Genomic DNA, 25,647 nt, shown 5'->3' with positions numbered 1-25,647 from the left:
CAGCACACATTTCTGGCTACAAAACTGGTGTAAATTATTCTCTGGTGGCCAATAAAAGACGACACTGAGACACACCAACGACAAACTTGCTTTTGATTTTGCTCTCAATTTCACAAGCAAAGTGTGATACCACTGTTATATGTCTTTTAACACATGTAATGCTTGATGCTTGATTCTTTTTTGGGTCCTGTGTACTTTGTGCATCCTAAAGCAACACTTCCTGCTATTGTCCGTCAGACACAAGCAGCTACACAATCTGTCGCTCTCTCCTTCTCTCCAACACACACACAAACACACACACACACACATGCAGAGGCACATCCCTCCTCCCCTCCCTCCCCGGAGGTTCTGGTGCAGGGGCAGCACTGACAAAAAGTTACAGTGGGATGATAGGGCAGAGCAACTGTGTCTTGTCTGAAAGAGAAAGAGAGAGAGAGAGAGAGAGAGAGAGAGAGAGAGAGAGAGAGAGAGAGTTCGCTCACATGAGAGGAAGTGCAAGACTGAAAAGTCAGAGGGAGCCCGTTGTGTCAAGCAGTTGACTGTGACTCTCTCTGTCAGTGCACAGCCGGGCTCCAGCATTGCAGCACCACTCCCCTGTCAAAGCAGGATCTATCTTCTCCCCGAGCCTCCCAGCCTGTCCGATTGCTGCCTCTGTGATTGAGTGGACTGCTGTGGGAGCACAGTGGGACCTCTCACTGGATGTCAGCACCAAAAGCTGGTAGGAGATATAACATATTTGCTATTTGCATTCACATATATCTATCTGTGGAAAGAGTGTGCAACAGCTGCATTAAAAAAAAGAAAGCGTGTCTTCTTCAGTGACTGTATATTACTGAGAAAGTTTGTCAATCTTTTATTTATTATACTCTGAAGAGAGGATTCTAGCTGCAGATGTTAACACAGTTTTGCTCAGACTGAAGATTTTTGGTCCAGTTGTTGGTTTGGTTTTTATCTGAGTCTCCATTATGTGCTCTTACTACCGGCAGATAGTCAGCTTCGGTTGGCTTCAGCTGTAAGAATCTGGGGTTTGTTCTGGTTTCAGAGTAACAGCTACACTTTGTTATCAGTGCAAATGCTTCAAATTTGTGTAGACATACAAATGTGCAGGAATGTTAAGAGGAAAACTGTGGTTAGCAACAAAAAAAATTAATAATTGAACTTTTTTTTTTTGGTTTTATTTGTTTGGTTTTGGAAGTGTTGTTTCTCAGGACAGGGAAGGGGAGAAAATTGGAAACAGACCCACCCACCCTGGAGAGCTAGTCTGTCCACGAAAAGTAGAGGGCAAAGAATGAGGAGACACACAACAACAGTCCTTTACTGCAATGCTGAAGGAGACAGAGCACAGAGAGACAGAGATGAGAAAGAGAAGGTGTTTAGCAAAAGGATAAAAAGAGGTTTAGTTTCAGACAGTCAGAATTAATTAATTTGCTGTCACAACACCAGCTGTCCTCTGGACTCAATAACTCTACTTTCAAACAAGGACATTACAAGCAAGAAGCAGAAATCGAGTGTTGACAATGCTTGAGTTGTTAAATCTTGCTTATGCATGAATACATTTGTTTGCCCACAGACACATGGTTTTTGGAAATCTCTAACCAGCCTTAAACATTACATCCCCACTTCCAAATGCTAAAAACCGCATCATTAGAAAGAAGGTAAAGGGTTAGTAGTGACATTTGTAAAGCAGGTTTAGCTTTTCACCACCTCCTTCCTTGTTTTTGTGCACTGTACATAAATCTTGCTGCATAAGATGAAATGCTGGCCTCAGCCTTTGCTTGCTCTCTTGCCCAAAACAGTAAACTTTCGCTCTATTTTTACTCTCCCATGCTGCTCCATTTTTAGAGACTTGTCTACGTGGTTTGTTGGGCAATAAATCAGACTTTAACTGCTCTGTGTCCTCTCAGAAAATAATGGGAGTATAATCATGACATTCATGGTTTTGTCTGTTTGTCTTTATCTTTACACTGATGAACACAAATTTGTGTTTTAGGGAGTTTAACACTGATAAAAATGTAGCAGACAAGAGCTTAAAGAATACAAAGTCTCTGAGGACAGATGCCACCCTGTCCAACCATACGATTTTTAATCTCTAGGAATTCAATGTTTCACCATAATTACCTGATAAAATAAAATTATTATTTCAATGTGTCTCCCAATCCAACCATTAAAATTAGTCTTACCTAAAATATTAAAAAGTGCTCTGGTGAGATAAAGCCATTAAAATGATTTAATAGCTAAATGCACTTTTTTGTCGTTTTGTGTGTAACAGACAGATTTATGACAGATTTATACTAAGAACTAGAGCAGAAATGTTTAGTCTATTGACATAAAAATAGAAAACAGTAATAATTTTGATTCTGAATCAATTGCAACACATTTGTTTGCAAAAATTCAAAGCAAAAATATCCTGGTTCCAGATGATAAAATGTAAATATTTTCTGGTTTTCTTAACTTTAATCTTTGAATTAGTTGAACAGAGCAAGACATTAAAGGATATCATCTTGTGGAGTAGTAGGAACTTGTGATGTTTACTTTATAGGCCAAATGAATAACAGATTGATTGAGGAAATAATTGGTAGAGTAACCAATAATTAAAATAACAGTTAGTTGCAGCCATACTGAGAAGCCATATTTAGTTTGATTATGGGACAACAAAGAAATGTCAAGTGCAAAGTGGCAAATCAGTCTGAGCAGCCAAACTGTATAAATAACTCAGTGAATTTCAGCATCTGTATTTCTGTCATTGTGATAAATCATCCGACTCTGAGTTTGTTTGGTTTGTAAAGGTCGAGGAGCCAAAGGTTAAGAGGCCACAGTAGGCTGGAAGTGGCCCTCAGGGAGCATAACTCTCCCTCATCTCCGAGATGGAGTCACAGCACGAGTGTCTAAATCAAGCCGAGTGGGTGTCGACCGAGGGAACAGAGGGAAAACAAAGTGTTTCAATTTCAAATCTGAACACTTGTCTTGTGTAGGCTACATAGTTCAGCCCTCTCTAAAAATGTTAAAGATATGCCATTTAGATTATTTGTCTTTGGAAACCTCCATAAATAACGTCTTGTTGAGAAGGTTTTGCTTAAGTGTCAGTCCAATCAAAACTTAAGTGCATCTTTGTTTTCAATTACCAAAATGACTTTTGGATTCGCACTGGTCCATTACATTTTCCAAGGACAGTACAGTAACTTGGCTGTACCGTAGGCCAAAAGTATGGTGATTCAAAACAGATCACCTCTCATTAAGTCCACTCTGGTCTGAAGAGGGTTCTTCATGATAGCAGAAGCTGCCAACTGAGGTCAAGTGAGCACTGTAAATGGATGACGAAGGAACTCAAGATGAGTGCTTGATACTGAAGAGTGGCCCATAATAAGTTCACTACCATCTCTTACACCTGAGCAGCCTGCTGTTTGTTTTTAGATAACAATCATTAGATGCAGTCATTTATCTGAGTAGCATCCCCTTGTGGAAAAGTAACTTTACTGCAAGAATCTGCAGCAGTTTATTTGAATGTTACTGCCACGGGCAGTCTAATTGTAAAGGGAAATACTGCCAGAGGGATTTTGTCATGGAGGAAGCTGTTTAAGTAGATGCTGTCAGAAAGTACTATCTAAAGATGAAAACCACTCGTGAAATCTATGGACATTTAACCCTATAAAGTTTCTAATTTGTCTATAGTATAGTAAACAGCAGGCATCATAAGACTTTTTCAAAAAGAACATTAAGTTCACAGGAGCTTCTGTGAAATCACTACCTCAGGTTTGTTCAGTTTGTCATGTATAGTAGTTTTAAAAGACACGTCACAAACCTTTTCAAAGGGGTACACACTGTTCTGAACTCTGTTTTGACATTTTTCCACACGTGTGCACACAGGAGTGTGAAGGCGTCGTAAAGCAACACTTTCCAGCATCACAGTCAGTTTCCAGAGAAACTAGGCGAGTGTTAAGTGCTATCTCTCCCCTCTGTGGGCTGACTTTGCTTTGCTGTTGGGAATGGAAAGGCTTTAGAGGCTACCCACTGCTGCGAGCAGCCTCCAGCAACTTCTTGGTTCAAAGATACCACACAGCTGCTAGCTACAGCTACGCGGGGCCTACGTGAACACATGCAATGGTCTTTATTACAAACAATTCAAGAATTCTGTCGTTTTGGTGCTGGGCACGTAGCATACAATGGGTTTATCATAACTTTTTCAATAAAAAAAGAAGCAATATACATAGATAGATAAAGAAAGAGGAATTGAAGAGTTGAGTGATTATTCTCTGAGCGTTCCTCACTACATGATCCCTTTCACATAACACAGTAATTTGAATCACTATAGTAAGAAAATATTGATTAGTGCAGCTTTACGTCTCTCAGTGCATGTCTCTGCATGCATGTTTGTAGCACTGTACCAGTTTACTACTACTACCGCTACTACTAATTCTGTCCACTCTGTATTTATGACACCCATTTCACATCTGTCAGTTCTGCAGAAAGAATAAAATAGATAAAAGTTCTGAATGTACTGTCTACGAGTCAGTGCATGTCTCTGCATGCATGTGTGTGCATGTGTGTGTATGTGTGTGTGTGTGTAAGGTAGGATGACCCCCTAGATAATAAAAAACAAATTCTTGTTTGTGGACCCCCAGCCTCCACCTGTTACCAGGAAATCTGTCTAACTGATAACTACACACAGTCCAAAAGTCACAATATTGTATTGTGACATTTTTGCCAGTGACTCCTCTAATATCACACATATTATCAACTTCAAACTGTCAATACCAGAGAGAACAATCACACATGCACCACATGCAGCGACAAAAAAACGCTGCTGGGTGTTTGTTTTTGTGTTTGAGTGTGTCTATGCAGCTCTGGAGGCATGCCAGTGTTGGCTTTTGCCTGATTGTGCATCTTAATTATTCCTGTCCCAGCCTTTTCCACTTTCTAATCACTTTCTCACTCCTCCTATCTTTCCTTGACTCCCTACTTTTCTTTCATTCTTCTTGGCAATCTGCCCTGCAACTGCTGCTCCCTCCATCACCGTATTGCCTGACTGCATTCCTCTCATTCCTACTGGCTTCCTGTGACTGGAAGAGGAGTGAGCCCTACTGGCCACAAAACTCCACCTTGGAGTCCTACCCATGTATGCCATATGTGTCTTTCCAGTTCTTCACTGTTCTGGCTTTCAGTGTTTAAAAATCAAATCTCTGTGAGTGTCTGGTGAAGACTTCTCCACAGTATCTCTCTCTGATACTTTCATTTTACTGAAAGGTGGAGATGTTTTAAACATAACCTCTAATGGCTGTCCCTCTGTCTGTGATCCAATCAGTCATATATGCACACACACACACACACACGCAAACAGGTTGGCTGACACACCTACACACAGACGCAAACCCTCACATGCTACACAGCAGCGGCACTGCCCTTACAGTTTGACACCAGAGCCAGTGTAGAAATGGTGTGAGGGGGAGAGATAAGAAGGGAGAGCTCTATTGACATCTGATGACGACATGTTAACAGAAACACAAACATCGGTGCCAACTTCATCAGTCCAGTTAATAAACGGCTGTTAGCGTCATTGTATTACAATCAATTTTATGGACATTAGTATCTGACATGCTTTATATGACCTGATTAAAATGAATAATGACTCATGATGACTCATGAAATTATTTGCAAAGGCCACACCAAATCAGTAACTAAACAAATTTTGGGATATATGATGCTTTAAACATAAACTGTTGAAAAGGTTAGCTAAATTTAGGGAAAATAAAACTCAGGAAGAAACCATGTCAAGGCACTCTCTACATCTGCAAATAGAAGAAGGTCTGTCTCAAGCATGTGTTCAAAAATGGAAGAGCTGCTATGAAATTGAATTTGCTTGTACGTATCTCAAATTATTCAGGCCACAGTCAGCCCCGTGACTGGGGGATGGACTGTCAAGCCTTGCCAAGAGCACAGGGGAAAAGACAGACTGTTGTTGAAATTAGACTGAGTGTTGTTGATAGCTGTTTTTTTTTTTTAACTCTGGCCATAATTTTCCCCATAGGTACTTGATTTAACCGAACAACAGCAAACATATTGACTCATATGAGCAGAACCAGTCAGGGTAACGTGGAATAAAAGTCTGATTGGTTTATCTCCATGCATCCAATGATGAGGACTTCTGTGTTGGCAAAGAGTGGATTTGTCCCCAAGCAGGATGAGGAATTAGCGAGAGACAGTGAGAGTTCAGTCTTGGAGAGACAGTGGTAGAACGGACAGCACTGTGCAAATTAACAAATTTTGTGTTGGTGTATGCCTGGATTTACATTTGTGCATCTACGCATTTCCCAAACAGAACTTAGCTATGTTGTCCAGAGGCTTCACAAGTTGATCAGATCCTAAAATAAAAATACAATGAAATCAAATCAGAAAAAGGCACATAGTACAGTAAAAAATAAACACACTGGCACAAAACAAGCTGCGTGTTAAGTTGGCAGCATATCAAGAATTCAATCAAATGGACTTACAGTATAAGACTCTTTCCATATACTCAAAGGTTCTGGATCCTGCATGAAGCAGATCAAATGTGTTGTAAAGTGGTTGACCTGATATGCATATATTGGGAAGCACAGGGGAGGATGTGGGCATTTGGGTCTTGAGGAGTTGTAACATTTATTTATTGACATAACAAACATGCACATACATTGCACTGCATGTTCCCAGACACACCGCTAACTTCTAACTCTCTCCTCGGATCACTATAATGAATCACCCGTGAAAGATTCCACAATTATCCTCAACACGTAAACGCAAACCTCCAAAAATTACTGCTCTGCACTCTGCATGACTAGTCCCAGCCTTTGTCAACGGGACACGGTCACGCCTCCGAAAATAACAGAAATTGTAGATACAAACAGCTGGTAGTCAAGCTAGCTTTGAGAGACAATAGCCTACTGCCACCACAAGTGGGCAGTCAATTACATGATGAAAGCAAACAGTCTACAAAGTTGATAAACAAATCTGATACTTTAAGGGCTTATCAAAAGTGACTTATCAAAATGTACTTTAATCTACTTTTACCTGGCAGATGAACTAATAAGAGGAGCTGCTTGTATTTGGGGAAAACTTATATTTGTACTGCAGGCCATTTTATCTGATGGCTATAGGTTTAAGCATTTTTCACAAAAGATATTTTGGAATGCCACAGTAAGAAAACCAGTTTTCAGTTTCAGTCCTGGTGGTGAAATTGCTGTCTCACTGTCACTTTGTAATGACACTTTAATATAATAGAGCCATCTTTAATGTAATAAGTAACACCTGTGCTTTTCCTACCATGACAAGATAAAATGTCCGCGGTGCCAATTAGTTACTTTACAGTTGAGGACCGCGTTACCCCTCAAATGATCTAAAATCCACAGAACTGCAGGTATCACACACGGATGGATTATCATACTTGGTATTCATGACTTGAGTCTTGACTTAGACTTGAGACAGATGACTCGAGAGGACTTGTTTTTTTAATTAAATGTTTGCACGTTGTTTGCATGTCACACTTTGTTTTTGAATCATGATTGGGTGACTTCTAGTGCGATGCCCGCAACCCAGCTATCATGGGAAGAGGTTAAGTCTAAAGATACTAAAAATATGAATTACAGGAGGAAAGAGAACACAGCATTTTACACAAAAGTTCCACATAGAGACATTGTATTAGTAATAACTAGAGTCGCCCTCAGTAGACTGCATATGTCCACCAAGGTCAAACAATCCTTTGGATTCCTAGACACGCCGTTATAACCGGATCTACACCCAGATGTAATTGGTTGTTCTCTAGCCTATGCCGCATCCCTCCACCAATTTTTTGCTGACAAATAAACAATCATGGGTGAAAACATAAAATCCTTGGTGAGGGTAATGATAATAATAAGACTAAAATGGTAATTGTAGCAGTGGGTGGCTTGCAATCACAGATCCAGACTCTACATTGCCCCAAAATGTCAAATATCAGTAAGCTTTATAAGGTGTAAACAGACTGATTTAAATGATAATCAGATAATCAGAATTCCAAATAACTTGACTTGTGACTTGCTTGATCTGAGCAATTGTCTTGATTGATTTACAGCAGGGACATAACTTTACCTCACCACAGTAACTTGAGACTTGCTTTACACTTGTACATGTGTGACTTACTCCCACTTCTGCCTAAACCTACCCTTAATCTTATCCTTACCTTAACCTAAACCTAACCTTTCATTATTAATCTACTTTGTGGAGATGTGCATTTTGTCCTCATAGGGAAGACAAGTCCCCCTATAACCGTGTAAACAGTTAAGGTCCCCACAATATGAGTAATATCTGAAACACACACACACACACACACACACACACACACACACACACACACACACACACACACACACACACAAGTAGAGCATCCTTACCCCAGCTGAGTGCAGCAGATGGAGCCCTCACACCAGCAGCACACACACGGATGAAAGTGAGACTCCCAGCAGATTTATCAGCAGTTTCACCACACACAGACTCAGCGAGGAGGAGACCCGTGAGTGGAAAGCAGCCTTTCGGAGAGACGGTAGAGACAGTCTTTCTCTTAGGTAATTACCGATACATTTTGAAGCGCTGAGTTTGGTTCCGTGCATGTAGCCTATAGAGCTCTGACAGCGGCGCGTGCTGACGGTTGGAACAAAAACGGAAAATAAAATTGACCCAACATGAGAAGAACAGGTTGCTGGACGAAGTTTTTTTCCGTCCTTTCTTTTGTTTGACTCGCAGTTGCCACTTTAAAACAGACTGCCAGTCCCTCCCGTGTCGCATGAAATAGAAAATGCGTCGCTTTTGAACTTCATCTCCAAAAGGTAGGCGATCTTAATTTGCTAACTCTCACAGTTAAGTAGGCTAGCTAGCAAACGTGGTTTAAAGTCATTAGTACTTTCAAAATATCTTTATTCAAAAGTGTCCGGACTGTTACCTTACAGTTATTCATGTCGTCTGAAACACTTCAACTGAAAAAGTGTACTTTCTTTTTGTGTTGAAAATGTGAACTAAATTTCAGCTGACTGCCATAAACACTGTTAAATCCAGGTTATTCTTCTCCTGGCTTGTGTCCAAACTCAGCAGGTGTAAAAGTTCACCTGGCTGACATTGTCAAGTGCAATCTGATGCTTTCTTCACATATTGAAAGGAATAGAATAGTACAGAAAAATAAAGACATAATAACTTCCAAAATCAGATTAAGTGTACATTTTATGAGGTCAGTGTCAGATGCAGCAGTCTGAATAGTAAATACCTCATTACCTTTCTGAACTAATTGACTGTGTAACTCTAGGTGCCATGGTAATTATACTAATCTGACAGGCAAGAGGACTATTTAAGGTGATAAATAGGGCAAATAATGGTGTAATTATAGCATTAAGGCCTCATTGTTAGTGCAAGTGTAGAATTTCCTACTAAATGTATTTCTGCCCATAACGTCATTGAAAGATTTGACTCATTCACTGCTAGGCAACAAATGCTTGGTTGTTTGATAGGTCATGGGGTGGGCAGCTGTGTTTCAGTGTGTATGCTGTATTATGACAGAAGTTGTAAAAATTGTTAGATCCCACCCGAGCCCCTTCGTCCCCTAGAAAATGAAAACACACATACACATGCACATGCACACGTACGCGTACATACACACATCCACACACACATAGCAGCTATGCATGGAATAATGTTCTCATGTGTCCAGGTTCCCTCTCTGGACAGGATGAGGTCATAGTCTCAGTGCTGTTGTGGGGATACAGTTACATTAGTTTCATGTGGGCCGTGCCAAAGGAATCGACACCACCTACACTCCTCTGCCCCCTTTCTCTTGCCTTTTAGATCTCTCCCTCTCTCCTTAATTTTTTCCTCTCATCATCTCAGATGACCAGCAGTGATCGTTATTACATTGAATAGGTAAATGTTGACCTGTATGCATGCATGACTGTCTGTACAAATACTGTATCCAGGCATGTGCGTGTTTACAAAGGAGCATCATTGAATTAAGACTTTGATCATAATAACCAGCCTTTCATTCTACATGATCAGTGTCATCTTACCCAAACTGTTGATCACAAAGGCCCCTTGCTCCACAAGTTGTGACAGCCTGTGGGTTTGGCTTTGTCCCAGTCATCAACACTGAACAGGCCTCACATGGCTGAAGGTTCAAGTGAAACATAACCACCATCATCTTAGAGAAAAAGTAAATTATTCCCACTTTCTCTAGAGATGTGGAAATCCTGTTTGTCTCACTGTCTGTGGAGTTTTTCCTACATTGTTGAACACAAGACATTTATTATATCTGCTACAATCCTTTCCTCTTACAGCTGGCATCAGCCAGTCATGCTCTGGCCTTACTAGTTGTAAGGTAATCGGTGCAATAGTTTGCAATTCATATAACTTGTATCAGATAATTGTACTGGGATTGTGGTTGCTAGCAGTCAGTGCTTGCTATTGAGATATGAAACTGAGTTTCACTTTGCATACTGTAATGGGTATCAATCTCATAGAAATTCACAGTTATTTAAAACACATAAGATGATTGTGTGTCTTTTTCTTAACACTCAATTCACCATGTGGTATGACACATAATTTAAGGTAACAGGTAGAGAGATGTAATAGTTGTTTTGCTTGTCTTTCTTGAGTTTTCTTTAGAGTTTTTGCTTTGAAAAAGTCTTTAATGTACATTTAATCAGTGATCTTCAATTACAAATCTTGAATGATGTCAGTATTGGATCCCTCTTTTTTATTAGTCTTGCAGTCTGGAAAGAGAGCTGTAATAAAGATTAATTATTGATTAATCTTTTGATTATTTTCTTACATAATCCATTCATCACGTTGTCTATTGAATTTGAGAAAATAGTGAATTATTATAATTTTCTAGAGCCCAAGGTGATTCAGATTGCTTGTTTTATTTGACAACGAGTCCAAAGATATTCAGTTTTCAATTATATACAGCTTTCTTGAAAAATTAGTAAAATATTAATTGATGATCACACTAGATGTGGATTCATTTTATGTTGATTGACTTATTGAATACATCTCTAATTGTTGAGATGCTGGTGAGATGAGACTAGGGCTGCAACTGATTATTTTCAATGTTGATTTTTATGAGTAATCCTTTATAAATCAATTAATTGTTTGATTTTTAAAATATCAGAAAATAGTGAAAAATGCCTGTTAAAACCTTCAAACTTCTTGGTTTGTCTGATCAACAGTCCAAAATCCAAAAACTCACAGTTGAGAAGCTGGAACTAGGATGTGCTTCGTATTATTTCTTTAAAAATGACTGAAACGCTAAACAATGAATTGATTATCAAAACAGTTTCTCAATTCATTTTCTGTTGATCAACCATTCGATTCATCAATTTATCTTTTCAGCTCTAGATGGGATGCACATTCATGTCTTTAATGTCTTCAACTTAATAAGTTGAAGACAAAAACGTTAGTAGATCCTTTTATTTTCACTTTGCAAGCTGCATGGATGATTAAGATGAGCATCTTCCCCATCTAGTGAATTAATCACTTATTTTCAATGTATTTGACATTGAAAACATTTGTTGGATTCGTTTGACCCCTCTATTGACCTCAGATAGGCCTTTACATACATAAGAACCACAACAAAGACAAAGTCATATTTAGTGATCAGGCCTTCATCAGGTATCCATTTTGGGTGGCAGGCTAGTTGTGAAAGTGAATATCAATCTTTTCCCAAGACAGATAACCTTTAAAAGTCCCCAGTGTTTTCCCAGTGTTAGCCACAGCAGTGCATTGACAATAGGGACAGTGTTCTGGCCCAGCCAGGCTCAGGATCACATTTCCTGTTCCTGATTTAAGATCAACTCAGCTGACTACTGATACACTTTACCGCTTAAAAACGCAGCAACAGGACCATCACTCTGCTAGTGTATCATGTGAGTGTGTGTATTTGTGTGAGAGACAGAGCAAGAAAGAGAGGGAGAGGGCAAAAAGATGGAGACTATTAGGGAAATCAACAAAGTTCTAACAAAGACAGTAACTATATCAAAACCAGCAGTAAAAGCAGGCTAGAGCCGGAAGACAGTAACCTTATTCTTACTGACTGCAGGGTGTATTTGAAACAAAGAAGCTCTTCTGTGTACATAGCCTTCTAACCCAGTGTGCAATAACAGACTGTGATACACAGAATACTGCAGAGACATGGGTGACTTATAGTAGGAAGTGGGCATTAGAACCTGTTCTCTCAGTCAAATCATCCCTATGCCAGCCGTTGGGTTTTTACATGTAAAAAATAAATATATGCCAATATTTCTCTGTCTGTGGGTGTGTAAAGGCCACATTTCCTCAACAACATCTGGTAATGTCAGGATCACAGTGCAGAGGTGGATGTTTGTGGGTTGAGATGAGGTGTACAGACCACTAACCTGAATCGGTCCATGCTCAGATGATCAGTTGCTGTTTCTTTTGAAGTACACAAAGGAAGTCAGCTGGTGTTCCCGTCAGGTCAAATGGTAGCTCATGTTTTGATTTGCATAATTGAGGACAAAGTAAAGATGATCATTTGTGTGTTATGTATCTGAATGAGGGCTGTATTAGTACTAATATTCCGTATTACGTCTCTCCATTATGACTGAGAAGCACCTGCGAGATCATGAAAGAATAAATGTCAACTTCATTAGCAGTAATACATATTGCAAATGTTCTCAGGCAAGACAAAGTTTCAGTCTCATGCCAACCTTATGACAGCACCCTGGGCCAAATTTTGGTTCCCCCTCCAAAAAGGATGACCTCCTGGAACCCAAAGGAGAAATAATGAAACAATTTCAACAATTGTCAGTCTGTTTTGGCTGTGAGAAATCAAGTTGGTGAATCACACTAAAGAGCATGCTAGCTTGTGACATTCTCTCTCATATACACACAACTCTACAGTGAGCTGGTGAACCCTCACCTTTTTCCCGCGCTGCCTCAAGGACTCAAGATCAAGAGAAGTCTCATAAGTGTCTGACCTCTGATCTCTCGGTTGAACAGGGTGGCAGGGACAGTACAAAACAGTACTGATGACTATGAGAGAAAGAAGGAAAAGACTACACAACAGAGGAATCTCATATCTGCTTGTGCTATTTTCCTGCTGACAGTCAAGTGTAGGAATGTATTAGTCTTATGTCGTGGCATAATAACTTGTTACTTCATATGCCTCGGGGGGAAAAAGGAAATGAGCTGTGCAGTACGCTTTATACAGTTTAACTGCATGGGTAAACATATGTCAAACATCTGATAATGATAGATTGGCCATATTTATTTTTAGATCTGAAAGAATTGGTTGATTAGTCAGTTAGTTGAGCAACAGGAAATTATCTGGCAACTATCTTTATAATCAAATTATCATAGCAATCATTTTAAAGTGTAAATGCTAGCTAGTCTCTGGTTCCAGCTTCAATAATGTGAGAATTTTCTACTTTTTTCAGTATTCTTATCATTGTAAACTGAGTAGCTTTGAGTTTTGAGTTTTGGGCAGATGGTTGGATAAAACAATTTAAAATTATCATCTTGGGTTCTGAAAAACTGTGGAAGACATCTTTCACTATTTTATGACATTAAAATCGAAACAGTTACAAAGCAAATAATTGACAAATCAATAAAACAATCTTAAGAATAATACATTTTGAAAATAACTTAGTTGTAGACCTTAAAAAATCAGTGACAGGATGGTAACCAGGCAGTACAGTATATTTTATAAAGTACACCTCACTAAAACTGTAATTAACTTTATATTATATTTAACTTTAAGCGAATACAAAAAAATGAAAATGTTAAGCTTCATTCAAGACAAATGAGAGTCAAAAAATATTATAAAACCTGACCTATATGGACCGTAAAGTTTTGTTCTCATATTTGCAACATATTAACAACGTATATGCCATTACTTGAATAAACTGATAACTCCAATATCAGCACCTCACTCATAGTGGTCAGTTGTAGTGAGCTTATTTGCTGTTCACATCCTTTTGCAGGACACCTCATATACATATATGAGGTTGAAGTTATTGACAGCCACTTCCACACACGCCATACGCATACAGAGACATGTGTGGGCAATTGGTAATGCTATTAATACACTTACAAGTGCACACACATGCCACACACTCATCAAAACACGTGGTTTGGTGCTATTAATATGTCGAGAAACAGTAACGCACAAACTCTGTGTCCTGGCACATATGTGCACATGATTACATACAATAACACAAGTGTTTACTGGCAGGTGACACTAAAAATAAACTGCTTCGGTTACATACACTTTAACTTGCACAAAGAACTACAGTGATCATTCAGCAGAAACAAATGGGCACTATTAATACACTTGCACCAACACACGCGAGTACTGATGCACTGATACATGTGTACACAGACCATCAACTGTTGCACAAGCAGATCCTACTTATGCAAACACAAAAACCTTCTATGTACATTCAAAAGAAACAACTGCAAGCTATTAATATCTTGGCCTGTTTAGGATGGACACATACAAGCACACACACACACACACATGGATACACACATTCACTCAGAGATTGATACTCCAGCTGCTCGGAAGCAGAGGGACAGAATGTCCCCAGCAGCTGTGGATTCCTATAAACGTAAGGACGGGGAGGGACGGAGAAAAGGACAGAGGGATAGGTGGCGGGCAGGGAGAGCTGCTTAAGGTGGCCAGCATGGTGGAGAAGCTGTCATAATAATAATCATTTGTAAATACAGAGACCATTATAAACACAATGAATTTACACTCAGCACAAGTTTTTGTGCTTGATATTTTAATAGAAACAATATTTGTTAATATTTCAGAAGACATTTTGTCCCTGAACTCTTGCTCTTTCTGCTTTGTTGCTCATCTAACTAGGCATGAACCTCAAGCATGCTGCCTGTCTTTATGTATACAAATAGTAACTAGCATTTAACCTGATGTGTGACTTCCAGACTTAACTCCATTCAATACCACTGTGGTGTTCACTCCAGCCCAACAATAAACAAAGCACATTTTAGGGCCACACTGTGGATATAAATACTGCTGAAGGACATCTGTAACTCTCTCAAGCTGCGAAAATGAACTAGTGAAGCCATTCAACCAAAATAGCAGCTTCTGCTTGCCTAAATGAACCAAGAGGATGTTATGGTGCAGGCTAACTTTAGAAACAGGAAGTCACTGTTTCTGTGTGAGTGTGTGTCTGTGTGTGCACAGCAGTAAAGCCTATGCATGTGTGCAGGTGTGTATCTGTGTGTGTGTTAGTGCTACAGTGTGTTACTGCAGAAGGCCCACAGAAAGAGGATGATGGTTGTGAAACGAATATGCTATTACAGAAACCAGAAGTTTGTCTCCTGCCTATTTTTAGCACCAACCAGCAACCAAGCACAAATGAGAGACAGAGAAGCACGCACACAGATCTTATCTATATGCACTTCTCTTATTTTTTAAAATGTTCCAGATTTTATCTTATGAATAGCATTCCTTTTCAAATTTAAAACACGTATCTTGTATTTTTAGAGCACAGTTGATTAATAGGCGACCATAGTAAACACTACAATTGTGCTACTTTTTTGTAATGTAATGTTGGAGTGTGCACTGTAAATGTCCTCTTGTAGTTAGCTCTTGGTAATGTGATAAGTAATCAGCAGCTTTTGAAACCCTTTAGGGTCCAGGTTGAGGAAACCTTAACTGTTTAGTTGGCTCTTTGAAAGCACAATTCAGTGACTGAGCTGGTTTTGTGTCCAGTCATATGAGTCACTCTCTGAATCTGCCTCAAGTCACAGGTTCAGTGTCAGTACAAAAACTCAACCAAACATGTTTGTTTGGAAAATTGGCTTTTTCTTTAAAATTGTACAATGATATAGAAAATGTAGCAAATACAATTGACTCAGTGTAGACTGTGTGTCTCTGGGAGCACATTTAATGTCAGATTGATTAAAAGGAGTAGAATTCAGATTCATGTTGTTGATGAAGCCTGGTGTTCACAGTATTTTCAGAGTAAAAATATACCACAGGTGTTTCTTTTCTGTTGTGAAGAGAAGTAATACTGACTTCCTGATCATTTCCTTTCTCTCAGGGGAGCTGACTTGTTTGGTAATTGTGTGTTTGTGTGAATGTGTGTATGTGTGTCAGAGAGTGTATGCAGATTAGTCCCCACCACCACCACTGCTAGCACCACCATCCTGCTCCTCTAGTGATCTAGTGTCTGATTTCCTTTGCAAACACACAGACATTCTTCAGTAATACATACTGTTCTGCTGCTTCTGGTACTTCCTGTTTTTATGTCACTTTTTTTAATAGTAAAAAGCTTAAAGAAACAAGCTCTTTAAGCTCCAACAGTAACATAGTTAGAGAGGCATAAACCAGCTGAAAGTCTCTCTGACAAGTTTCGTCTGATGTGCTTTGGCTTCCTCGAGTTAGCTGGTAAGGTAGGATTCCTGCTTTGTGCAGAGTAAGAAGTGTGTAAAACAAAGGCATAATGTTAACAATAGGCTTATCGTCTGTGTGTTCCCCTGACTCTATGACAAGCTGTACAAATAATGATCCATCAAAGTTTTAGTTCTCACACAAGAGCTTGTGTATCTGTTTGTTGTTCTGTCTCACACACACAGAAAACATGAAAACACAACGCTGTACCCATGAGCAGATAGTGTTATTATTATGAACTCTGTATTGGGCACCAGAACTGAAACCACTTGGCTTTAATTGTACAATATTATCATGTACTGTAAATTATTCTGGTCTTATTAACTCCCCAGATTTTTCTCATGTTCTACTGTGTTTAAGTCTCACTTGACGTGCAGTAATAAGAGCATGGAAGTGTTCTTCAGACATTATTATTTCTCTCTATGAGTCAGTCTTGCTGTTGGGAATGAGGGCCAAATAATGCTGCCTGGGTCTGTACGACTTACTGTCTGGCTCAGACAGGAGGGAAGTTTAGTGACATTTGGGTGCAGCCTGTATGTGCAGGTTTGTTTTGGGTTGTGTTGTTGCAATGCCGATCTTATAATGTTGTCTCTGCAACTTATGGAAGTGTTGCAGGCTTCATTTAAGACTATTTTTGCTGAAGCTACTTTTAACTAATAGTAGACATTGATGACTGAAAACACTGTGTTTAACACTAGAAACACCCTCTACCTGACTTATCTGTATCTGTTTTTGCATTTTGATTTTTTCCTTTTTTTTTTTTAGTGTGCCTTATTGATGTAATTGGTTTGATAATGTAATCTGTTATTTCTTAACTCATGGATAACTCCCAAAGCAAGTGAATAATTATGATGCAAGTATGTATGATACTGTGGAGTGAGAGGCAGTGTTTTCACTGCAAAATTGTTACTGTGATACAGCGCTGTCCACAACAGTTAGTGTAATTCAACAGGGTATGCCAGTAAAGAAATGTCCTCTTACAGGAATTATGTGAGTAATGTTGAGTAATATTCTGGGTTGCAGTCATTCAGGCGTACGAGTTCAGTAAATTTCCACATCCTTCCCTCCCTCCCACTGTCCTTCTACCCCAGAGGGAGCAAGGTGTCTCCTTCCATACTCTATCTGTCTATTCCTTTGTATCAGTATCAAAACATTCTTCAGCATGTTCATTGGTTTCATCTATCAAGTGATGTGTGGACTTCCATATGTTTTTGTCTTGTTGATATGATGCATCACAAAAATTGAGAATAACCTCTAGTTGCTGTTTCTCAGTTACCATTAGCCTTCCTCTTGTATGTTTTATAGGTCATACCATTAGGCCCATATTGTGCCATTCATGCTACAGTTAAATCAGTCGTGATGAAAAGTAAGGTTACTCTGACATATTTACAATTGCCTTTGGATTGCATGAATGGATCAAAACCTTTTCTCACTCCTCTGCACCTATAAAAAGACATCTGTCTTTAGTTAGGACGTTGAAGCTTGGTTCAATTGTCTCACTTGTGCTAAATTTAGCTTTTTATTTCTTTCATTTTAGTAAAAACCTGGAAGGGGGATGACAGATTGATATACCTGACCCAAATGCCTTGACCACATTATGTTCAAATCCAACTCACCACGCCATTTTTTTCATTCCTTTGTGCCCCTCCAACCCCAACACACACCCCTCTCCTTTTCTTTGCTGAATGCAGTGTTGGACAATGGCCAGTTCACTTGAGGCAGGAAGACTTGAATGAAATGAAATATGACTGGTGAATGTGCAGAGTTCAAGTACAAGTACACATCTGGGCATATACTTATGCCAAATAAACTGAGTGCACTCTTGATCATGTTTATGTAAAGTATAAACAGTAAATGATGCTACAATTGTTCTTGGACTTATTTTGTGAATATCAGTTAAAAACATTCTTCCTCGAGACCTTTTGTGTTATGAACAGAAAATTTAAGATATTTGCTCTATCCTTGATACTCTTCATCAATGATGATGATCTATCTATGACCAGCATGCAGGACATTTAAAAGTCATTACATATTAAAGTAGACTATGATCTATGAAGTTGAAGATACTCCAGAGAGACAAACTGATGTTTCACTCCAGAAATAATTTTCACCTCTCCGCATCACCACAAAGCATAGACAAGTGTCACCCTCTATTCACAAAGTGATGTGTTATTCTCTCTGTCTCTCTAACTGTCTCTTTGTAGTGGATGTGATCATCAGCAGTCAGGTTTCATTGTCCATAAGTGGGGAGCAGCCCATGGACCTAAGTGTCACCCAGAGGTTGTTGCATTCAGTTCCAGATTCGGCCATGCTGGCCCCCCGCCCTCCCTTCTTTTCGGGACCCATTACTGCTCAGCATTGCTCCCAGTTTTCCCAGCAACGCTTGCAGGTGAGGAAAAAATTTTGTGTCAGGAGAATAACTATCAACAGTGCTCTCAGTTCTCAGCATCACCACGCATAACCAGGATCAGCCCCTTACTTTTTCTGTCAGAGGCTTAATATGACTGAGTATGCCCATGAAATTTCAAACTCATGTCTTGCCACATCTTGCAACATTAGCACATCAGCAGCATTTTATTTAGTGTACAAGTCCTCCTACCACATTAACCATCAGAACAAGCCAACTGCCTATGCCACACACCTTCACCCAGGTTGAATGCTCATCAAAAATGACCAAGAAGTAAGTCAGATTACTGTAAACAGAGCACCTTCTCAGCATTTGATTCTAATTTATGTGTACCATGGATCAGCTGATTGATGCTGCACACCTAGTGTTCTTTTGTCAAGACATAGGGTTTTAATCAATGTGCAAATCCTGTGGCTATATTCAGCTATAAACATGTTTTATCAGTGACTGTAGCTGTTGCAATGTTTGTTCCTATAGTATAAATCTCACATGCATAGTTAAAGCAGATGAGGCTGGTCAGTGTTGATATGTCTTCATGCTTTTCTTTGCAGTATAAGATTGAACAAAGGCAAAGAGAGATGGAGGAGGAGAAAAGAGAAGAGCTACAACAACTGATACGAAAGAATAAAAATGAGCAGAGTGAGTATCACATGTATTGTACTGCACGCGTACTGTAGTGTAGTGTACTGTACCATACTGTTATGTGTTTTCATAGGTTCTCTGAAAGACCATAAGGTTGTTGACGTGCTTTTGATATGAGTCACAGCACACAGTATGTTTCAATGAAGAAGAAGGGGATTTCCAACAGCGCTGTGATGTATTCTCAGATTCCAAGGAAATTTCTCCTCATATCAAACCAAAGTCAAACAAACACTTGTTTCAGGAAACACTTTGTGCTGTTTTTATTTTTACCATGTAGAGGAAATGAAGAAGAACATGACAAATATCCTGCATCCTACCTCTGAAGTCTCTGAACTGCTTATTGATACAACAACAGTATACAGTACAATGTGAAGAAAAACTGCTCAGATTTCAACACCAAAACATTTTGTCTTATTTTATATTATCCGTCCCCATGTTGGCTGCAGGTCTATCTATTGCATGGCTGTACATGATCCAAATCATTGTCTTTTTTCCTTATGGATTCACTTTACTGACTGATAGGTGCTGTAGCCAGTCCCCTGGTAAGGCAGAAACTTCGGGAACATATAATTATGAAGAACCAGCCCACCCATGATAGGGTTACTCCCAACCACACCAGTCCTACTCCAGGATACAGGTGAGACAGACAAAACAGAACTCCAACTCCATACTGTTTATTTTGGTAATACTGCAGAGCTCCAGACAAACAGTATGTTCAAATGGTATTAAAGGGATGGATCAATTGTGAAAAGCTTCTTTAATTACTATTTTGATATTAACTGGTCCCTTCCTTTTCTGATTTTAATGATTCAAATAAATCATCATTAAAAATAAAAAATAGAGCAAATTTCCTCATACCCATGCATGAGTTAAGCAGTCTGTCTAATATTGTTTTGGTTACCTAGGTTACCAGTTCCTGACATGTCCCCAAATACTCAGCCTACACCCTGCGAGCAGCGTAAGGACCTCGCCCTGCGCAGGACAGGTGAGATGCCTCTAGTCTGTGATGGGGTTTCCCACCCTGAGGTGAAAGCTGTGAAGGTCACTGGTGATTTTCCACTTCAGGTCTGTTCTTGTGGTGTGCTCTGTGTAATTTGAGTCAGACATAAAGTCATCTGACTGCATATCTCAGTGGGATACTTTTCAGTGTCTCAGCAAACTGTCATTACATACACATTCTGGGCTAGAGAATGAGAAAGTGAAGGACAGAATGAACTTACACAGTAGCGTCCTTTCTAGTGAGACGAAGGAAACTCATAAAGCAACAGGCCTGCAGGGCCAGAGAGAGACCAAACAGTCATAAAAACAACAGCAACAGTGAGACACAAAGACCAAAGCAGTTACATAACTTTTAACTAAGGTATGTGTAAAATGAACTGCGTGAGAGTCCTGAGCAGGTCTCCCTCACCGTGTGAATGAGAGTGGGAGTGGTTTCATCTCTTCAAGTACCGTACACTAACCATTCAAAAAGCTACTATTTATTTGCGTTGCCCCAGAACCCTTAGGTGCCAGCGCGCGTACACACACCCACCAGTGTTGTTTTTGGCTCAATGACAACACATAGCTGCCTTTTATCTGCTCTCAGCCAGCCACTGATTGATTGTTTTGTTTGGGCTTATTGGAGCCTGACCAATGTAAACATGGAACTTTTTTATGCTATTGAACAGGGTTGAGGTATTTGCTTAGTTCAGCTGTGCTGCAAATTGCTTTAACTTTGTTTTGTTATTAAAATTGAGTGCATTAATATAGTATTACTGTGCATTACGGAGTTAATTTATTCCTGCTCACGTACTGTATAAGATGACATTGTTAATCATCAAGTTCTGTGAGTTTGAGAGCTATACGTATGTTTAAATTTTATGAAACCTTAGGGATAATTATGTCTGTGTCTGTGACTTCATTTGCATATTCATGTATTAATTTGTGTGTATTTGTGTTTGTACAGTCTCTGAGCCCACTCTGAAGTGGAAGTTAAAGAAACTGATCAGTACAAGGCCAAACCCACTGCAGCGTAAGATCAGTGCCCCTCCTGCTGTCAAGCACAGGACAGAAACTCGGGGTATAGTATCTACATGTAGCTGGATCACTCCCATGATTGTATGCTTCTATTTTATTTGCACTGCAGTTTTATCTATTTCAAGTTAATGCTGGTTTGATACGTTTATTTTATATGTATTACTTTATGGCAAGAAACACTTGAAAGATGTATTTTTAGCAATACGCATCATATGATTTCAACACATACTGTACTACACAGTTTGATTCATTTTCCACTTTGTTATGTGCATCCTTTTGTGCTGTGTGAACACATTTGCTCTGTCATTGGCTGTCATTGATTTATAGGTGTTTTTCCATTCTGTCGTTCAGACTCCTCCCCCAGCAGCAGCAGCACCCCAGCATCAGGGTGCAGCTCACCCAATGACAGCCTCCATTCAGATAATGGGGCCCTTCCAGTGGCTCATGAGGTGAGCCTTTCTTTTATATTAAAATTATAGCAGACTCTCATCCACATTGGCATATAACGAGTGCACGGGTTAAGGTTCAATGCTCAATTACCCGTTAACACAACACATGGGGCCAAAAGTGTTTGACCTTCATTCATCTCTGTTTTATCTTCTCATCTTGGATTAATTCATTAACTATTTCCTAGAAAACCTTTCGCTTCCTGTTTCTTTAACACTAACAACTTGTAGCCCAACATACTGTAGAAATGATAATGCAAGTATTTCTAAGAGTTTTTCTAGTGATGTTTCCTCTGCACAACCACCACAGCTGAATGTTAATTTGTTTTTAACATTTAAATCTTTTTAACAAGCTAAAATTTCCTTTGTGAAATTTTATATACCTAATGCTCAAACATTTGATGTTTTAATGTTCAAAATGGATGTGATCATTTGTTTTGTCTGTAACCTGTGTAATGACAATTTTAATCTCATTTAGGTTCAGAGGTTGCTGCTGAAGGATGGTAGTTTGGCTCATTTCACCTTGCCTCCCAACCCCACTGCCATGCACAACATCACGGCTGGACTTCCAGCACAGGTGAGCAATGATACCTTCGAGGGTTCCCTACAGTATCAGTATTTAAATTGTTGAAGTTTTATTTGCCAACAAAAACAACAAATAACTTCTTGAATCATGCAATCAATTTAGATACATTTATAGATACATATAGATACACATAGATACATTCATGCCATGAACTTTTGTATCTGGGAGTGAATGTTTAACATAGAGCCTGCACACCTCGACACTTATAGAAACATGCGGTGTATTCAGGCTTTCACTTCCCTCTTGATCTCCTGGTGCTTTCATATCTTGTGAATTAGTCATGTGGTAGTTTACTCACATTGTTAACATTTTTACTGATGAGTCTCTCTGTACATTGCAAACCGCCTGTAAAGCCTTCGCCCTATGGACTAACTCTCCATTTTGCTCATTTGTCTAAGCTGCAACTTCTTATCATGACCTCTCCACTCTTGTATTCTCTTGTGCTCTACTCTCTCCTCAGGCTGACATGCAAGTAGCCAGGCCATTGGCAGTATCGGGTCTGCATCAGGTCTACTTGCCTGTGGAAGGAAACAGTCAAGCCTTGGCCCAGCGCCTGCAGCCTGTGCTCATACTGGAACCACATACTGGACTGGTGCACTCCCAGTTTGTCTCTTGTGAGTTGTGCAACTGCAAATGTGTTGTACAGCAGAAACAGAAACACCTCAATATGCCCTTATACAGAACACATTCTAATGACAACACAAAGGAACTATGCATTTGTCAGTGATTTTAATTATGGTGCCTCTTTACCATAAAACTTTATGGGACTTTATTAGATTTTGTTTATTAACATGTCGGTTAATAGTTGACATCTGTATTGAAAGAAGAGAAGCACTATTTTATTTTTACGTATTTTCAAATTTTTTGTTTCAGTTTCACATTGTTTTCATCAAAGTCCTATCACCACAGACCACTGCAATAACCAGTAACCAGTAACTATTAATACTCATGATAGACTTTTTTCACAGCACACGGTTTTACACATTTTTGCAGGAAAAGCACAAGAGTAATTAATAACATCAGTACCACTCTATTTAGGTGTTCAAGTTCAAGGTCCTAGCATTGTGCATCCACCAAGGTCCTGTTCAGACCTGGCATTAACATGTGTCTCAGGTGATCTGATCACGAGTGGACAGCTCCAAGTACAGATGTGAATGCACCCAGGACACATTAAGTGCACATTTGAGATCCGATCACTCAGACCACATTCGTAGGTGGTCTGGGCCACATGGCCACCTTCTTTTAGCAGTGTGGACACAAATGTGTCCTGGGCCACATTGAAGGACCGCCTACTCAACTGACATCCTCTGCCACAGTCTTATCCCACCACAATTTCATTATCCGAAAATAGTTTTACTCTTCTCACAGTGTTTCCCATACATTGATTTATTTGTGGTGGCCCCAACAATATTAACACTGACCACCACATGTAGAGTTTTTTTTTACTATATGAAATGGCTACAACCTTATTTCAGTGTGGAGCTGTACACAGTACATTGATTCTCTCTATCACACACACATATGCACACATATTGTCAACATTTGTATTTGCTTACAGTGTGAGTGAGAACAAGTGGTCACTTAAGATGCATGTGAAGACGCACTTTAATGCCAGGTGTGAACTGACATACTTAGAGCTGTACACTTGTAATTGCATCGCCCGAAATGTCAATGTTAATGTTAATGCCAGTTCTGAACAGAGCCTGAAACATCTTTTGTGAAAAACATCTATACATTTTCAATCAGTTAATTAAACCCAAACATTAATGTCCTCTATCTTGTGCTACATTTCCTTTTGCCTCAATATAATAAACAGCACAAGGGCGCCCTCTGTCTGGCTTTTGATGGTGATGCAGTTTAAGTAATAATACAGAAATTTGCTGTGAATGCAAACAACATTATCATCTGTGAGTTCTACAGTAAAACTAAAATATTTTCTAAAAAGGTATTTTCCCTTACACATTCCCTTATGCCTCATTGTTCTCTTTCCTTTTTCCATTTTACTTTCCTTCATCTTTTTAGATGATTTTTTCTGCCCCTATTTTGTCATGTTTATTTCCACTTGCTTCCTCTTCTTCTTCTTGTGCATCTTTATTTTTTTCCTCAGCTATCCCATGTACCCTTTTCCCTCTGCCCTCATCTTTATTCCCAGTTATAACCTGTTACTCTCTCCTCCTCCTCTCTGCAGTTCCTCTGCAGCAGCAGCAGCCTCACCTGTCTTCCCCCTCCAGAAGAGAAGGCGTAGTCAACTTGCCATTGCACAGACCCGTGGAGCGAACACGCTCAGAGCCACCACCCTACAGCCACTCACCCTTCACTCTGCATGCCAGCCAGCACTCACACACTCAGCACCAGCTGCTTCAGCAATACTACAAAAGCGGGCTGGAGAGGTTCAAGCAGAATGCACACCTGAGCAAGGTGAGAAGAAGCAGGCGTGGACACATATATGTCAAACACAAATAAACAGACCAGTTAGTTTTAATACAGGGGTCAGTTAAAAGCCTTATGAGGATGATTCTGTGGAGTCTTTATATGGAATATGCATGGATTTACCCCTGTAAATAAACCTTTTCTATTTATTTATTTATCTATTTATTTATTCAATATTTGACTTAATTTGAAAAATTCAATTTGTTATTATCAACTTGTAAAGACTGTAAAACTTTTACCTTATATTAGCCAATGAGCAAGTCCATTGAGAAGCCTCGTCTGACACAGATCCCATCGGAGGACATGGACCTGGAGGAGATTGGATCAGGATCTGGTTCGAGACCAGGGTCTGTGTGCGGCTCCGAAACAGGCTCAGTGTGTGAGGATGGCCATCGCAGGAGACAGAGCACTGCAAGCACAGACTCAGTTTATGGCACAGAGTCCACAACCTCCTCACGGGAGAGCTTGATCGAGCCCGGTCAGGTACTAATATAAATTCACTGTGACATCTTAGCAGAGCTTTATAGAGAGCTTTCCAGAGGGATTATGTATTACATTTCCCTCAAGAAAATCTCTTTAATGCTTCAATGCGCTTTTTGGAAGAAAAAGTATGTTGACATGACAGTGGTGTAACTGGTTATATGTAGTACACCTCTGCCATTCTGATGAGTATCCATTAACAGGAGGGACAAGATGTGCA

The 25,647-nt window shown here is 39.5% G+C and overlaps 1 protein-coding gene across 6 annotated transcripts in view; it reads left to right on the top strand.

The window, feature by feature from the left end:
* Nucleotides 1-510: 510 nt before the first annotated feature.
* LOC111667689 (histone deacetylase 7-like) overlaps nucleotides 511-25,647 on the top strand; it is a 41,570-nt gene continuing 16,433 nt past the window's right edge. Inside the window, exons 1-11 of one of the 6 annotated variants that reach the window (XR_015438297.1) lie at nucleotides 511-718; nucleotides 18,625-18,809; nucleotides 19,379-19,466; nucleotides 19,992-20,106; nucleotides 20,375-20,454; nucleotides 21,415-21,528; nucleotides 21,813-21,934; nucleotides 22,410-22,508; nucleotides 22,978-23,131; nucleotides 24,706-24,935; nucleotides 25,197-25,430. Coding sequence is in view for 5 of the 6 variants with exons in the window: in XM_087178579.1 (XP_087034705.1) it covers nucleotides 700-718; nucleotides 18,625-18,809; nucleotides 19,379-19,466; nucleotides 19,992-20,106; nucleotides 20,375-20,454; nucleotides 21,415-21,528; nucleotides 21,813-21,934; nucleotides 22,410-22,508; nucleotides 22,978-23,131; nucleotides 24,706-24,935; nucleotides 25,197-25,430 (1,440 nt within the window). In the remaining variant the exon portion in view is untranslated. Of the gene's footprint in view, nucleotides 719-8,551; nucleotides 8,829-18,624; nucleotides 18,810-19,378; nucleotides 19,467-19,991; nucleotides 20,107-20,374; nucleotides 20,455-21,414; nucleotides 21,529-21,812; nucleotides 21,935-22,409; nucleotides 22,509-22,977; nucleotides 23,132-24,705; nucleotides 24,936-25,196; nucleotides 25,431-25,647 lie in introns of those variants that run through there. The other 5 variants (XM_023423444.2, XM_087178580.1, XM_087178579.1 and 2 more) reach the window with 5 other exon arrangements.

The sequence above is a fragment of the Seriola lalandi genome, unplaced genomic scaffold (assembly GCF_002814215.2).
Source record: "Seriola lalandi dorsalis isolate HSWRI2012SDOR001 ecotype SW California unplaced genomic scaffold, Sedor1 jcf7180002054692, whole genome shotgun sequence".
Classification (NCBI taxonomy): Eukaryota; Metazoa; Chordata; class Actinopteri; order Carangiformes; family Carangidae; genus Seriola; species Seriola lalandi.
The sequence above is the reverse complement of the archived record's forward strand: the minus strand, read 5'-3'. Positions and strand labels throughout refer to the sequence as shown.